At 40.8% G+C, this 17853-nt stretch overlaps 1 protein-coding gene across 1 annotated transcript in view; it reads left to right on the top strand.

Moving 5' to 3' along the window:
- LOC122655925 (transportin-1-like) overlaps window positions 1-15155 on the top strand; it is a 56137-nt gene extending 40982 nt beyond the window's left edge. Inside the window, 4 exon segments of the mRNA XM_043850315.1 lie at window positions 3885-3936; window positions 4017-4085; window positions 4173-4232; window positions 14391-15155. Of these exon segments, the coding sequence (XP_043706250.1) occupies window positions 3885-3936; window positions 4017-4085; window positions 4173-4232; window positions 14391-14474 (265 nt within the window). The 3' untranslated portion in view covers window positions 14475-15155.
- Window positions 15156-17853: the final 2698 nt, after the last annotated feature.

Below are 17853 nucleotides of genomic sequence, written 5' to 3'. Positions count from 1 at the left end.
TCGCAGGGTTGTGTCACAGTTGAGCACATCTAGTATGGCTGGATCCTCATTATCCTCAGCTTTGCAGGTCTCCACCTCAGCTTCTACTGCCGCCCAGTCTTGGGTCATTGACTCGGATGCCACGGACCACATGACTAGTACGTTTCATTATTATGATTCCTATACCATTTGCTCTGATAAGGACAAGGTTAGGGTAGCTGACGGCTCCCTTTCGTCCATATCTAGTAAGGGTAATATCCCTATGACATCATCTATTTCACTTTCTTCTGTTCTTCATGTCCCTAACCTTACTCTGAATCTTGAAGAGTCATCTGACTAAATCTCTCAACTGCTGTGTCACATTTTTTCTTTCTCACTGTCTTTTTCAGGATTTGGTGACGAAGAGGATTATTGGTAGTGGACGTGAGGAGAAAGGCCTCTACTTTTTTGATCCGTTTTTACCCACAGCTCATTCCTATGTGTGTGGCCGAAACGATAATAGTTCTGTGGATTCTGTTATGTTATGGCATCGCCGTCTTGGCCATCCATCTTTTGTTGTAATGAGGAAACAGTTGCCTCACTTATTTTCATCTATTGCCTCTTCTAATGTTTTTCAATGTGAAACCTGTATGTTTGCCAAACATTGTAGGTCTTCATATCCTTATCATGGTAATAGAACTATTGCTCCTTTTCATATTATGCATACTGATGTGTGGGGTCCTCCCCCTACTACTTCTTTATTTGGCTATCGTTACTTTGTGTCATTTGTTGATGATTTTTCACGTGCCACATGGACTGTTCTTCTGAAGCATAAGAGTGATGTTTGTGATGCCTTTCAGAATTTTTACTAAATGATTCTTACCCAATTTGAGACCCGCATCAAAATTGTGCATTCTGATAAAGGAGGAGAGTATATGTTTGGTGGCCTTCAAGCCTTCTTTACTACTCATGGCATTATCCATCAGCTACGTGTGTTGACACGCCCCAACAAAATGGGGTTGCTGAGAGGAAAAATCGCCATCTCCTAGAGGTCACCCGTAGTCTCTTGCTGGGCATGCATGTCCCCAAGACCTTCTGGTCTGCGGCTCTTCTAACCTCCTCCTTTCTCATCAATCGTATGCCTACCAAGCTTCTTAACTACAAATCTCCCTTGGACATCTTATCTCCCAAGGCCTCTATGTTTTCTCTTCCTCCTAGAGTCTTTGGTTGTGTTTGTTATGTGCATGTTAACAAATCTGCTCGCACTAAACTTGATCCCAAAGCTCTTAAGTGTCTCTTTCTTGGGTACTCTTCTACTACCAAGGGGTACAGGTGTTATCATCCTTCTTCCCGCCGAAGTTTCATTTCCAAGGATGTTACCTTCCTTGAATTTGTCCCTTTCTTTGTTCCTTCTCAGCATCCTCTTCAGGGGGAGAATTGTGGGAGTGAACAGACTACTGATGATTTCTTCCTTTCTCCTCTACCTACATCTCCTTTTCTGCTTGACATTGGAAAACACAGATCTAGATGTGGTTGAGATTAATGATCAACCAGGGGAGTACAGATTTGGTTGTTGAAAGTGGTTACGTAAGGAGAAGGATTACCACCTTACATACAAAAAAGGTGAAAGCTTGCATAATACGAGAAAGATGATCTACCAAGAGTCCTCTTGAGATCCGGATCCACGACTGAGATTCATCCTCCTCAATCGGTGACATTTCTTCTCCTCCATCTGATTTGGACCTTCCTATTGCTATTAGGAAAGGGAAAAGAACTTGTACTAATCCTATATCCCAGTTTGTTTCCTATGATGCAATTTCTCTTACAGGACTTGCCTTTATTTATGCTCTTTCTACTGCTTCCATTCCCAAGAATGTCATTGATGCTATGTCTGACCCAAAGTGGAGACAAGCCATGTCTGAGGAGATGATGGCACTTGAGAAGAATGGTACTTGGCAACTTGTTGACCTTCCCAAGGGGCGTGTCCCAGTTGGATGCAGATGGGTCTACACAATCAAGTATAAATCTGATGGCAGTATTGAGAGATACAAAGCAAGGTTGGTGGCCAAGGAGTATAGTCAAGTCTATGGAATTGACTACCAGGAGACATTTGCCCCTATGGCAAGCATAATTCAATAAGAGTTCTTTTATCCTTAGCTGCCAACAAAGATTGGCCCTTATATCAGTTGGATGTGAAGAATGCCTTCCTTCATGGTAATTTGGAAGAGGAAGTGTACATGCAAACTCCACCAGGCTTCAAGATGCCCTCAGCTGAAGGGAAAGTGTGTCTCATTAAGAAGGCTCTATATGGTCTCAAATAGTCACCAAAGGCATGGTTTGAGCGCTTCCGACAGGCCATTCTGAAGAATGGATATTCCCAGAGCCAAGCTGATCATACTCTCTTTACCAAGCGGAGTAATGGTACTATCACAGCTCTCATTGTCTATGTTGATGATATCGTGGTCACAGGAGATGATACAGCTGAGATAAGTAAATTGAAGAGCTACCTGGCACAGCAATTTGAGATCAAAGATCTGGGTCCCTTGAAGTACTTCTTAGGCATAGAAGTATCAAGGACCAAGAAAGGGATCAACATATGTTAGAGGATGTTTATTCTTGACCTGTTGACAGAGACAGGGATGTTAGGCTGCAAACCAGCTAGCTCTCCTATTGAGCAGAATCACAAACTAGGAGAGGATTGTGGTCCCTCTCTTGTTGATGCAGGGAAGTATCAAAGGCTAGTGGGGAAACTTATCTATCTCTCTATGACTCGGCCAGATATCTCTTATGCAGTGGGAGTTGTCAGTCAATTCATGCATGCTCCCAAGAGTGGCCATTTGGATGCTGTGTATCGCATTCTAAGGTATTTGAAGTCCTCTCCAGGGAAAGGATTGTTGTATGCAAGGCACAACCACTTGAGAGTGGAAGGCTTCACAGATGCCGATTGGGCTGGTTCCATTACAGACAGGAGATCTACCTCCAGCTATTGTACCTTTGTGGGAGGTAACTTAGTCACATGGAGGAGCAAGAAACAGCATGTTGTGGCCAGATCTAGTGCCGAGGCAGAATTTAGAGCTATGACACATGGAGTGTGTGAGCTCATCTGGCTGAAAAGACTTGTTCAAGAACCGGGATTTGACACTGAAGGGCCCATGAGACTGTACTGTGACAACAAGGCTGCCATTAGTATTGCCCACAACCCTGTGCAACATGACCGGACTAAGCACATTGAGGTTGATAAGCATTTCATCAAGGAGAAGATAGACTCTGGCTGTATTTGTACTCCTTTTGTGAAGACTGGGGATCAGTTGGCAAATATCTTCACCAAAGCTCTTGGCTCTCCTCAGTTTAGTTCCTTCCTAAGCAAGCTGGGAATGCATGTTATATATTCTCCAGCTTGAGGGGGAGTGTTAGAAGTCATGTACTAGGGGTAGTTTAGGAACTAGTCTATCACTAGTTGCCTTATTATGTAATTCTTCTATTTCTTCTTTATTTCCCTTATACCTCCCTAGGGAGGTGGATGTAATTCCTATTAGTGATGATTAAATGAATATATGGTGAATGGAGAAGTCTCTCCATTCACAATCGTTACAGCCCAATACACTCTTCTCTCTTCTCTCTTCTCTCTTCTCTCTTGCTATCTTCTTCTTCCTCCAACCTCTTCCTTCTCTCTTCTTATTTCCTAAACCTATATTCTAACTCATGGAGCTTACCTCATTTGCCTCATAACCTTGTGCTTAGCACCAGTGCAGTAATGCTTACACCTTCTTGTGTCTTTTGGGCATATGCTAATGTGTCTATATATGTGCTCCTTTTTGCTCTGTTTCTCCTTTGGTTTGCTTTTTTTATTCCACATGTGGGTTTGATATTGGAAATGAAGGGCTAAATGCTCTAAACATCTTCTCATAAAGAATCAAATGTCGCAGGATACGTGATGATATTGAGAAAGAGGATGCTTTCAGAGGTCTATGTGCGATGGTATGCATGTGCCTTGCTTGTTAGGTAGATGACAGTCAATATCTGCATATCTCTTACATGTTTATTTCACACTTTCACAGGTTAGAGCAAATCCATCTGGGGCTTTGAATTCACTTGTTTGTATGTGCAAAGCTATCGCCAGTTGGCATGTATGAATAACAAAAACCTTCTCTCTTTATAAAATGATTCTCTTCCCTCTTCCTTTCCCCTTTTTATTTTTATGTTTTATATTTCAGGAAATAAGGAGTGAGGATCTACACAATGGAGTTTGCCAGGTGCTAAATGGGTATAAACAGGTTAGCTGTGTTCTTTGTGCAGCATGTGGATGTGGTTTTCTTTTCTGCATTAGGAAATTTTGAAAGTTCTTCCTATATTACAACCTCAATAAGAATATTCTCCAGTAGGGAACTCTTAATTCTCTGAAACTTAATCGTTATTATTACTTTTGTTTTAGTGAGAGTTTGTGAATTGCCGTTCTTATATTTTATTTTCACAAGGAACTTTGAAAAGACTTACTCATACATATGATCATAGAAGTAAACATTTTTATAGTTTAGCTCCTGAATTTTTTACATGTTTTTAATTGTATTACTTGTGCTTTTTATAAAATACCTTTATGTTTCATTTATGGAAACTTCTTTACTGGCTACCTGGAAATTCCTGAATGAGTGGTGAAATTGCAAATGCTGAAAAAGTTGGGGTTCTTATTGTAGGCCTCTCTGTTATCAATTTACAAATTTAAAGCAGTTAGAGGTGCCGCATAGCTTCAAGTAGTTTATAGAAAATGGCAGGAACCGACTCCTTTCAATTGGATAAGTAATGATATCGTATTTTGAAATTTCCAATACATCCTGTCAGAAATTCGATGGGCATGTAAACTATTAAGATCACTGATAGAAAGTTTCCTTTAACATGTAGGTTATTGCAGTTTCTTCATAAGACATGGGATGCAATAACAACAATAATTTGGATTTAGAAATTAAAAAAGTGTTTTTTGCGAGGAGGGAGAATTTGTGTAAAAAATCTGATCAAAGAGTTTTGGGGAAACGTGACTTGAGACACCAACACACCTTTATTTATAATAAGTGAGATATGGAGGTACAAGACAATAATGCCCCTAGGGCAATTCTACCCTTATACCCATATTATAACACTCCCCCTCAAGTTGGTGCTTAAATATCATACATGCCCAACTTGCATACAATAGGATGAAAAACTTCACTACTAAGCCCTTAGGAAACACATCAGCTAACTGATCATTGGACTTAACAAACGGAATACAGATGAGACCCTGTTCAAGTTTCTCTTTGATGAAGTGGCAATCAATCTCCACTTGCTTTGTCCTATCATGGTGGACAGGATTATGGGCAATACTAATAGCCGATTACTGTCACAATAAAGGATCATGGGAAGTTGGACAGAGACACTGCAATCTTGAAGTAGACCCTGAAGTCATAACTACTCACATATACCCTGGGCCATACAATGGAATTCTACTTCAGCATTTGATCTGGCAACCATAGCATGTTTCTTGCTACGGCAAGTAACCAGATTCCTACCAACACCAGTACAATAGCCTGAAGTTGATCTTCTATCATCAGGGGATCCAACCCAATCTGCATCTATAAATCCTTCAATACGCATGTGATCATGAGGAGAGCAGAGTAACCAAACTACCAACATAGGTTATGTCAGGGCGAGTATGGGAGAGATAAATTAGCTTGCCTACCATTCTTTGGTATCTTCCTTTGTCAACTGGTTCTCCCTCTTTACTCTTGAGATGACCATTAGCCTCAAGTGGAGTGTCTACAGGCTTGCACCCAAGCACCCCTGTCTCAGATAATTAACCAAGAATATATTTTCTTTGAGAGAGAAATAGACCTCTTGATGAGCAGGCAACCTCAATTCTAAGGAAATACCATAAGAGATCCAAATCTTTAATTTCGAACTTTTTTCCCAAGTAGGATTTATGGTTTGCTATTTCTATAGGGTCACTCCCAGTGATGACAATGTCATCCACATAAACAATAAGCACAGTGATGTGATCACCTGACTTCTTGATGAATAATGTGTGATCTGCATTGCTCTGTTTTTACCCAACTGAAACCATTGCCTTATGAAACCGACCAAACCAAGCCCTGGATGATTGCTTCAATCCATAGAGCGCCCATTTCAATTTGCAGACTTTACCTTGAGTGTTATGGTCAAAGAACCCTGGAGGAATTTCCATATACACATCCTCCTCAATCTCACCATGCAGAAATGCATTCTTAACATCGCGTTGTTGTAGTTTCCAAACCTTGGTTAATAACACATGACAAGATAACTCGAATTCTGTTCATCTTGGCTACTAGAGCGAAGGTTTCCTGACAATCTAGCCCATATGTCTGGGTAAAGCCCTTTGCAACAAGCCTGGCCTTGTAATGATCCACATACCATATATTTTCTGTTTCACTGTGAAAACCCACTTGCAACCTACAACTTTCTTATCCCGAGGAAGAGAAACTAGTTCTCATGTGTCTTTTTTCCCAAGAGCCCTCATTTCTTCATTCATGGCTTCTTTCCATCGTGAGTCTGCCAAAGCTCCTGCCAATTCTAAGGAAGAGAAACAAAGGATAGAGAAGAAACAAAAGTACGATAGGATGGGGAAAGTGAGTCATAAGACACAACATGAGAAATGGGATGCTGAGTGTAGGTTCTTTTACCCTTTCTAACAACTATAGGCAAATTAAGGGACGGATCAACATGATCATTGAGGAAGAAAGACTCACCTGATGGGATGATTGGGACCATGGATCCTAGATCTGAAGATGGTGGCTGGTTGGGCACAGTTGTAATGGTGGTCTCAACTTGCTTGTTCCGAGCACGCCCATAAACATGTAGAGGTTTAGGAGATGACATAGACTCCCCCTGAAGTTGACTTTGTGAGTGTGTAGGATCCCCTTGAATAGGTACATTTTCTTGTTTTTCTCCTTGAAACATTGGGCCATCAAGAGGGGAAACTATCGACACATCTTCCCTACTATTACTCTCCCCCTTAAAAGGTGTCGATGGGGAAGGATAATAAGTAATGTAGTCCTAGGTAGGAGTAGTCCCACTAGGAACCAGGGTAATAGGATCACCTAACAACGCTGGCCGATTGGGACAGCTTAGGCTAATTAGGGCAGAATTAGGGTTAGGGTTAGGGTTTGGGTTTCGAGCTAGGGTTTTATTTGGTAATGATGTGTAGGTTTATAGGAGTCTATTGGTGTAGGTTTGGATTGATTTGGATGAAGTTGGAAATCTAGGGTTTTGGGTTAGAGGCCTTGTAAAAATTGAGTGTTTTCAGGATCTAGGGTTTAGGGGTGGATTTTGGGAAACGGGTTTATAGGGTATTAATGGGCAGGTCTAGGGGGTTGTTTTAGTATAAAGAAGTTGGGGTTTGGATGAGTTACGAAATTCTGCAATTTAGGGCAGAATTGGATTTAGGGTTTTGATGGACAGATTGGGCTGCAACTGAGATCGAGTAGAGGGATAAGGCTGGACAGATTTTAGAGTGAGGCTAGGGTTATGGGAATCGATTAGGGTTAAGTGGAGGATTAAGAAGAGGAATGAAATTGCAGAATTATAAAACTACTTACTTGAATTAACACTGATCTCCAATAGTAGCAGATTGAAGAAAAGCTAAGAGAGGACCTCCCGATCTACAAGATGCAAGGAGTCACTGGGGATTCTAGTCCTTCAACCTTGATATTACTCACAAGGGGGGTCTTGATATGACACACAAGACAGTCTCTGAAGAGAGAAGCAGCAGCAGCAAAGACAGCAGCAAAATAATATTTTTTATTAATCAAATTCGTATTCAATGCTAGCCTCCTTTACAAACTTATATAGAAGACTCAAAAATAGACTTAGACACTAAAAAGGAAAGGCCTAACCCTATCCCTAACCTATTAGGTAATTTAAACTAACTAGGAAACTAGAATACTAAAGGAAATAGACTCAAAATATAGCTGGACTTATAGAGTCCTAATCCAGCCCAACTTACATCATATGACCACTTAACCAAGTCACATGATCACTTAAATTGAACCAATTGGATGCAACCAATTTGAACCGATTCAATTAAAAAACATAAAAATAAACTAAGTATTGGGCTAATCCCGTATGCAACCTATGCACCCTTAGTTTAGGCTCATTAAAATGGTCTAATACATAGAAAACCCTTGAGAACAAAGGCCCAACATGTATATAACCCAACCCTAGGCCTATTTCTAAAGAAATAAGCCAATTTCTATGATGAACCTGCATCAACTTTCCCCAACTTGAAAAAATTTGTCCTCGAATTTTGTAGTGATGGGGGGGAATCAACATGTGATCAGCACCTTTGACCATCCCCAAACAAAATTCCGATGAGGCAGGAACATTGGGGATAAAGTCTTCAATGCGTGGAGCTTGCTCTTCGAAGAACCATGGTGGCATAACAAACTCTATGTGTTCTTTCTTTGAATCAACAGCAACTATCAATGTCTCGTCCGTAGAGCCTTCAGTGTTAGCAACATGCTCATCTAATGCATGAGACACAAACTCCACCTGTTCAAGAACAGCATCTTGAAGGTCATTGTTTTCCTTTGGAATGCTCTCAATCAACTTTTCATCTTCTACTGTTTCAGCTGTGTCTACTTTGTTCTCTTTAATGTATACCTCTTCAGTAGAATCTTCTACAATTGTGTATTGGCCCTCCACATCAATTTGATGGCCGAGCTTCTCAATTATGATCTCAACTACTGGTGCAGCTTGGTCTACTTGAATTTGTTTAGCTATCGGTTATTGAATCTCTTCAACACAAACTGCCTTAGTAGAATCTTCTGTTGGTACATCCGCCATTAGTGAAACTTCAAACACAATCGATGCCACTTGCGTTTGAGTTGACATGTTCGGCAGTCCCTGTGGCTGTACAGTTGATGTGTCACCTTTGGTTGTAACCCTTTTAGAGTAAACAAATGGTATAGACGGTGTCAATCAGGTAGGACACACGAGTTGTTTTCGGGTTCAATCTAACGGATTGTGAAATAATGTTGTTACGTCGCCTCTCATCAACAATTAATATGGCTGTGCTCCCATTGGGTAGACGAACTCGAGTCTTAAAAACGAATGGAGGTGGGTCTTACGAGGCTTGGTTGGAGCTTTCCTCCGCTATAGCTCTGATACCAATTTAATGTAGTCCTAGGTAGGAGTAGTCCCACTAGGAACCAGGGTAATAGGATCACCTAACAACGCTGGCCGATTGGGACAGCTTAGGCTAATTAGGGCAGAATTAGGGTTAGGATTAGGGTTTCGAGCTAGGGTTTTATTTGGTAATGATGTGCAGGTTTTTAGGAGTCTATTGGTGTAGGTTTGGATTGATTTGGATGAAGTTGGAAATCTAGGGTTTCGAGTTAGAGGCCTTGTAAAAATGGAGTGTTTTCAGGATCTAGGGTTTAGGGGTGGATTTTGGAAAGGGGTTTATAGGGTAAATGGGCAGGTCTAGGGGTTATTTTGGTATAAAGAAGTTAGGTTTGATGAGTTATTCTGCAATGGATTTAGGGTTTTGATGGACAGATTGGCTGCAGGATCTGAGGGATAAGGCTGGACAGATTTTAGAGTGAGGCTAGGGTTTTGGGAATCAATTAGGGTTAAGTGGAGGATTAAGAAGAGAATGAAATTGCAGAATTATAAAACTACTTACTTAATTAACAGATCTCCAACATGCAGTTGAAGAAAAGCTAGAGAGGACCTCGATCACAAGATGCAGAGTCAGGGATTCCAGTCCTTCAACCTTGATATTACTCACAAGGGGGGGTCTTGATATGACACACAAGACAGTCTCTGAAGAGAGAAGCAGTAGCAGCAAAGACAGCAGCAAAACAATATTTTTTATTAATCAAATTCGTATTCAATGCTGGCCTCCCTTACAAATTTATATAGAAGGCTCAAAAATAGACTTAGACACTAAAAAAAGGAAAAGCCTTACCCTATCCCTAACCTATTAGGTAACTTAAACTGACTAGGAAACTGGAATACTAAAGGAAATAGACTCAAAACATGGCTGGACTTAGAGTCCTAATCCAGCCCAACTTACATCACATGACCACTTAACCAAGTCACATGATTACTTAAATTGAATCAATTGGATGCAACCAATTTGAACTGGTTCAATTAAAAAACATAAAAATACACTAAGTATTGGGCTAATCCCGTATGCAACCTATGCACCCCTAGTTTAGGCTCATTAAAGTGGCCTAATACATAGAAAACCCTTGGGAACAAAGGCCCAACATGTATATAACCCAACCCTAGGCCAATTTCTAAAGAAATAAGCCAATTTCTATGCTGAACCTGCATCAATAAGCTTCAGAGTCATGAAAGATCACATCCATGGGAACAAAGACACGGCAGGAAGGAGGATGGTAACATTTGTATCCCTTCTGGGTAGCAAAATGGCCAATAAATATTCATTTAAGACCCCGGGGATCAAATTTACCATGAAGATAGTGCTTTCGAGCAAAGCAAATACATTTAAATATTTTTGGAGAAACAGTAAAAGAAGAAGAGCATGAGGATAGAAAGAGGAGACCAAAAATCCAAGACACGAGTGGCAATGTGGTCAATGAGGTACGCAACAATTAAAATGGCTTCACTCCAAAAACAAGCGGGAACATGCATCTCAATCATGAGGGAACGAGCAACTTCCAGAAGGTGACGGTTCTTTCATTCTGCCACACCATTTTGAGCAGAAGTGTCAACACAGCTAGTCTGGTGTAGGATACCTTGATCAGCCAAATAAGATTGGAAGTCACCCTCCGTGTATTCAGTCCCACTATCGGTGCGAAGAATTTTTATTTTGACATCAAATTGAGTTTTGACCATTTTATGAAACCATTGGAAACATTGAAAGACCTCATTTTTTTTTTTGTCTTAATAAATATACCCAAGTGGTACGATAATGACAGTCAATGAAGGTAACAAATCAGCAAAACCCCATAATAGGAATGCAACGGGTAGGGCCCTAGACATCATAATGTATCAAATGAAAAAGAGTTTTACTAATATGATTAGAAATAGGGTAAACAGTGCGGGTTTGCTTGGCTAAAACACAAGCATCACAAAAAAAGTCACTGGAAATATGGAATTACAATGCTGAAAAATAGGAAAAACTCTAGATAAAGTACTAAGGGGTGGATGACCCAAACGTCTATGCCAACAATGCAAGTCAGGTAAAGCGAAGGGAGGAGAACCCATGTGATGAGCTTGAGATGAGATTGGAGCTGAAGGGGACTGTCCATGATCAAGCAAATATAGACCACCATGCACTCTACCACTGCCAATCATCTTCCTCGTTACCAAGTCCGAAAAAACACAGTGAGAGGGAAAAAGTTAACTTTACAGTTCAAATCTGTGGTAATACTACTAATTGAAAGAAGATTAGCAATGAAGGTGGGAACATGTAAGACAGAGGAAAGGGATAATAGAGGAGAGCATTGGATAGAACCCTTCCCTGAAACTGTGGAGAGGGAACCATCCATAATTCTAACTCTATCTTTATCTGAACCTGAAGAATATTGAAAAAAAAGGTTAGGAGACCCTATCATGTGATCGATGGTCCCTGTGTCTATTATCCAAAAAATAGAAGCAACGGAAGCACAGTGGCCACCAAATGGGATACCTCAGGGGTAGATGCAGGAACCTGTGGTAGCAGAGGCAGCAGATGGTGAAGATGTAGAGGGCTCCAGTTTTGTCATAAGTCGTCGGAGAAGTAGAAGCTCATCCTTGGATAAAGAAGACTCCGTAGGTGTAGGATCAGTTGTCTCAGTGTGATGGGCAGAACCAGAACGGGTAGTGTTGAAGCGATCACGACCACGACCACGACCACGACCACAACTTCTAGATGCAGTGGGACGACCATGGAGTTTCCAAATGTCTCCCTGGGGTGACGTTCCTTCCCACAATAATCAAACTTGACCAGTTCCCTATCAGTAGTAGGACGGTTACCAAAATGAGTAAGAGCTTGGGTTTGGGAACCACGACTATTTTGAGTGAGATATGGGCTCTAACATCGCAAAACGACGGTTCGGGACCTATCTTGAGAGCAGCCTCTCCTGAGATATGGGCTGTAACATCGCAGAACGACGGCTATCTTCCAGCTGAACCATGGAATATGACTACTCCAAGGTGGAAAAAAGATCACGGCTGAGTACATGGGCGTGTATCTGATCAAACTTCACATTTAGGCCTGCGAAGGAATTATAAACTCTAAGTTTATCTTCTCTCTTCTTGAAGTTGGTGGCATCCGTAGAGCAAGTGGCCTGAAAATCCTCATAGAAGTCCAACTCCTGCCATAACCCACGCAACTCTGAATAATATTGAGAGAGAGATATTTCTTTCTTTCTTTCTTTTTTTTGATGAGATATTTCTTTCTATTTAGTCTCATGGACTCTCTTCTTCAACTCATACACTTGAGCATCATTCCCCATCTGGGAATATGTATCTTTGGCGCTTCCAGATCTTGGCAGCAGTGTCCATCTACAAGTACCCTCTTGCAAAATTGGGTTGCAAAGCGTTGAGAAGGAAAGACATTACCAGGGAGTTTTCTGAACTCCATTTCCTCTAAGGCAGACCAACAACAGTAGGTTTCTCTGTTTCACCTGTAAGGTACCCTGCAAATCCTTGGGAATTGGAATTGATAGACATGAAACATGAACGAGACCACATCACCATCCAACTTGATGGAGCTAATAGGGAACGAAGGGAAATCACTATGAGTCCCATGACTCACTCCATCAGTTCTAGTTGATGTAGTAGATTTGTCAAACATGGCTGCTGATCCCAGAGAAAATCACGAGAAAAAAGGAACTCTTTAGAATATGTGGTAGCAATGAACCATAAGTCACACTCCGACCATAAACTCAAGGCCAGATGAAGCAGCCAGGTAAAGGAGGGAACCCTCGGTGGGAAGAGAGTCATCCCCGAGGGCGGTAAGTGGTGGCGACCCAATAGGAGAAGGGTTGAGAGAAAAGGAGGCGGTGAAGGTTGATGATGGCGAGTGGCGGTGCAGGGCGACGGTGAAGGCTGGTGGTGAATGATGGCGACGATGGTGCTGCTAGGCGAGTGGCAGTGAGATGAAAGGGTAGATCGGTTGTGATGGTGGTGGCCCTAGGGTTATTTCGACTCCACTTTGGCATTAGGGTTTGGATCCCAAGGTGGATCCTCGCTCTGATACCATGAAGAGTTTTGGGGAAATGTGACTTGTGTCTCTGAGACACGAGCCCACCTTTATTTATAATAAATGAGGTATGAGGTACAAGACAATAATGCCCCTAGAGCAACACCAAAGAAACCCTAAGGACAATTCTACCCTTATACCCATATTACAAGACTGATTTATTACTCTTTTGGTCCAATCTAAATTGACCTAAAATTTTTGTTGATCAGCATTCCTTCTAGGCTGGTGTGGGCAACATTTCCATAAATTTTGTTGACCAGCAAACCAGTGACATTGGCAGATATTGAGAGCTATGAATGAGAAACTTGCAAATTCCCAAAAAAACAAATGTTGTGTGCTGACTGCCATCCTGCTTGTGTGGCTGCCACTCATTTTTGCTTCTTCTTGAATAGGTTGTAACTGGGCTAGATCCAACAGAATCATAATTTGATAAAGTCTGCACAAATCATAAAAAAAATATTTCAATTTTAGGACCGAAAAATCAAAATCGACTTGATTTCTTAGTTCGGTTTGGCTGGGCTAAGATGATCATGGGCTCAGCCCAACTACCCTGGAGGCTTACCTTGATCTCTGCCTAAGCCTTTGAACTCAAACCTACCCTCATCTATGTGTAACTGACATCAAGTGGGCTAGGCCAGATTGAACTGTTTTGTCTTGGATTGTGTATGAGGTTGGAAATTTCAGCTGATTGTAATGAGTGAGGACTTTGATAAACAGTATGTGTATGGGTGGTTGACATTGCGTCAGCAAGGAAATTATATTAAAAATTAATTAAGATTTTTGTTGATGTAATAAGTAAATCCATCAATTGTGTAGAGGCATGATGTGGGTGATGGAGAATGCTTATCAGATAGCAAACCTTCTAGTCTGGGCCAAGGTTAGCCTAAACCGAGGCCAAAATATTTGGCCAGAATTCATGGTTTGTGGCAGCCTGTCGAAAATGGGCAAACACTAGTCAGGGATCACCTAGGGGGAAGAGTACTCAGCTAGAGGATGCTTGCTGAATTGGTAAGCATGGGCTGCCTGGGCTGGAGACTTATCCTCACCCTCTTCTTATTATCTACCTTGCTGTCCTTCTCAAAGATCTCAGAAAATTTGTTGCTAGTTATTATTTGATTTTAATCCCCCCCCCCCCCTCTTCCAACTTGCTGCAAAAAATCTGAGTGGTGATTATAGTAAGTGATGCAACATTATTTTTACCAATATTTAACAGATGCTTGGCAATGGAGGGTGGGAACAGTGCATGTCTGCTTTGGAGCCTCCGGTGAAGGATCGGTTGTCAAAGTATCTTGTATAATGGTAATCAGTCGGAGAATGGCATATTTTTCTGCTAGTGATAGTTTCCAGGCTGCTTCTTCAGATCTCTACACCTATTTTCTTTGATGTTATCTTTTCTGCATCTTGGGATGGAGCTCTTGATCCAATGATAGGTTAGGGCAAAATATTTGAGGAGAGTGCTACAGTTTTGGAGTAAAGATGAAATTTGAACCCAAGGTCCTCGAGCAAGTCTGAAGCTGAAGACTGGCCTCGTCGAAACAGCATTTATTTAATAAATGCAGGAAACAGAAGAAGCTGAATTGAACAGACTGGCGAAGCGGGTACAAAGATCAAATGTGTGGCTTTAAAAGTGCTTCTGAAGATATGTATTTGGTCTAGTTCAGTTGTTTGTATTAATGAGATCATATATCTGAGTCCAGTTGTTTCATTGTTTTCCAGTCATAGTTGATGTTTATACCATGTCAGTGGATAGCTTTTAATATGTAATCCACTGATTAGTCAAAGCGGGTTATTTATTAAAAGTTGTCCATTCAAGTTCCTATTGTTTTGTGTTTAGCCTTCTGTGGTTTTAGTTGCCATTTTAACATTTTCTGTATTGCTTCTATTTTTAGTCTGCAACAGCTTGTACTTAGAGGTGGATAGTGGCCATGGACCTGGATTTCATTATTTGATGTCACTTGTATTTTGTTCTATTTGTACTTCTCGTTTCCAAATCATCAAGAATCTCTTCTGGGTTGATTTTCTTTCTAATTTTATCCTCTAAAATAATTAAAAACTTTTTACCTTTAACTTAAAGCAACTGACGTCATCATTCTTTTTGGCAATTTCAGACCATTGGATGCTTTCCTTGTTAGACCGATGAAATGCCAAGTTTAAAATGAGGGAAGTATCTGGCATCTTGTTGGCTCAAAACTGTTATATGGCATGTCTGAATGGAACTAACCCATTAGTCTGTCTCATTAATTTTTTTTTTCAGCCCAAGTAGACTTTTCCAGTTGGGTACATGGTTTAAGGTATTGGAAATTGGATCAGGATTGGTCTTGGCCGATATCGATTCAGATTGCCCGAAATTGGATGGAATTGCCCTGCTTTCAAATAAAAATTGGTTTTATTATTATTAATTTTTTTTTTTTAACCTTTTGGTCGTATCAGTGGATTGGTATTGGATCGGTCAATATTTGGGATCGGCCTCGGCTAATACTGATCCTGAGAGTATGAATCAGGGTTGGGCAAAATAGAGCTTTTAAAATCCAATATTATAGAAGAGTACCCAAAGGTGGTTAGAGTATCGTAGTGTGTGGATATACATGTGATTTCACCAAAAAAAGTGTGGATATACATGTGATGCACGCCAATGCTTACGTAGTATGTGGTTCAATTTGAGTTGCAAGTTTGACGAGTGGCTAATCTTGACATTCCACTGTTTATCCAATGATCGGAATTGTCACTTGATTTTGTTATGTGGCAAAATTATGTGGAATTATAAAGGAAGTTTTTCTTGATGAGGATCTAAAGTGGTTTTTTACTTTTTTAGAGCTGGGAAGTAGTTTTTTGTCCAGGAGTGTGGCTTACGCAAGCATTCTCATGTGTCTATCTCTCTTCTCAAAATAAGGGGGTAGAGGTATCTTTTCAAATGGGGAGGAAAGAGAGAGACTCATGGGAGTGCTGGCTTACAGACACAGAACTTTTTCCCTTTAGAGTTTTAGAGCAGTTCATAAACCTTTTTAATATTTTATTATTAAAATTTTCATGCACAGCCGTGCATGTACATGATTGGAATTCCTTTTTCACAGAATCGATAGGAGAATCTCCCGTATAAGAATAACTTCTCCATATTTTTATTTAATGCTTTATTTGGCTATATGGCAGTTTTTTTTGCTTATATGGTCAATTCCATAAAGCCTAGGTTCTTGGGCGAGAATAGGGTTCCTTGCCAAAGTAGGAGAAGTGCTAAAGAAAGTAATTGTAGGTTACAAGAAACCAACACAATACTTTGATGGATAACTCTTTTTCCTATTTTGGAACAAGCAACACAGGTAGCTTATGATTGCCACATGTGTCTAATACAAAATGAACCATATAATTGAGTTAGACATTTAAATTCGACATATGACCAATCAATCAAGAGTGTGATCTATTAAACAAATGGTTTGGATTGCACACATCAAGAGCTAGAATGGGTTGATAAGCCCTCCATGTAGCAGGAATTCGTTCATCTCAGCCAAGGTCGGGCACATGAAATTATAAAGCATGCATTAAGCACACCGAACCCAACTTAAATCACTGAAGATAGAACCCTTCTTGTGTTTTTTTTTGCTTTTTTTTTTAAATTAGGAGGAAAGCTAGTATGCTTTGTCCCAGAACCAAAGTAGGTGTTGTATTATAACTTCATCATCTGTGGATGATCAATGATAACTCATAGTACTAATAGCTCTTCAATAACATTTTAACAATTTAAGATGGTACTTAGAATGTAAAGGTTCATTGTACATAATAAAGATACAAATAAATATCACCTTTCAATAGGCAAGTGACACATGGCAAAGATAACTCACAGATCATGAGATACGCTAAGTGACCCTGTTATATTGGGACTTTCCTTCTACTTCACCGAGGCCTCTCGCGCCATATCAGAACTTTCCCTTTGAGACTCTCAACGTTGATCTCCTTCCATATCAGACTCCCACGTGGATTCAACGTCCTTTCCTAGGATACCTACTAATATTAGACTCCCAACACTACTCTCAAGGTTGCTTCTCGAATCCATCCTATAAATACAAAGGTAAGCACCTAGGTAAGGGGATCAATCAATCTTTCACTCTCCTACATAATTTGCCCTCCTAATTTGTGTTGTTGATTGAAGAACTGAATTAAGCATTGGAGAGTCCCCCCCCCCACGCGGAGTCTGGTCCGATGTTACGATTGGAAGAACTCACCCTCATAAACCGGTCTACAAGGGGAGGGAACCCAATATTATATATGCCCATATCCAATCCCTTATGGGACCGATGTGGGACTATTGCACATAACATTACCCCACCCTTTAACAGCCGACGTCCTCGTCGGCCCACTCCAGATCAGGTAGCCCTTTCTAGGCGGCTCCACTCTGCTCCAAGACCCTTTCCCCGCGGCAAGTAGCCCTTTCCTAGCGGCTCACACTCTAGCACCAGGTCGCCCCTCCCAAGTAGCCAACCGTAAAGGACGGGTCAATGAAAGCACCAATGTTACGATTGGAAGAACTCACCCTCATAAACCGGTCTACAAGGGGAGGGAACCCAATGTTATATATGCCCATATCCAATCCCTTATGGGACCGTTGTGGTTTTCTATGGCATAAGTAAAAAGAGGGAGGTGTTTATTGTATACCAAGTTGACTAATTTGATAAATTGTGAGGGAA

Source organism: Telopea speciosissima, chromosome 3 (genome assembly GCF_018873765.1).
Source record: "Telopea speciosissima isolate NSW1024214 ecotype Mountain lineage chromosome 3, Tspe_v1, whole genome shotgun sequence".
NCBI lineage: Eukaryota > Viridiplantae > Streptophyta > Magnoliopsida > Proteales > Proteaceae > Telopea > Telopea speciosissima.
This window is presented reverse-complemented; position numbering and strand designations above follow the sequence as displayed.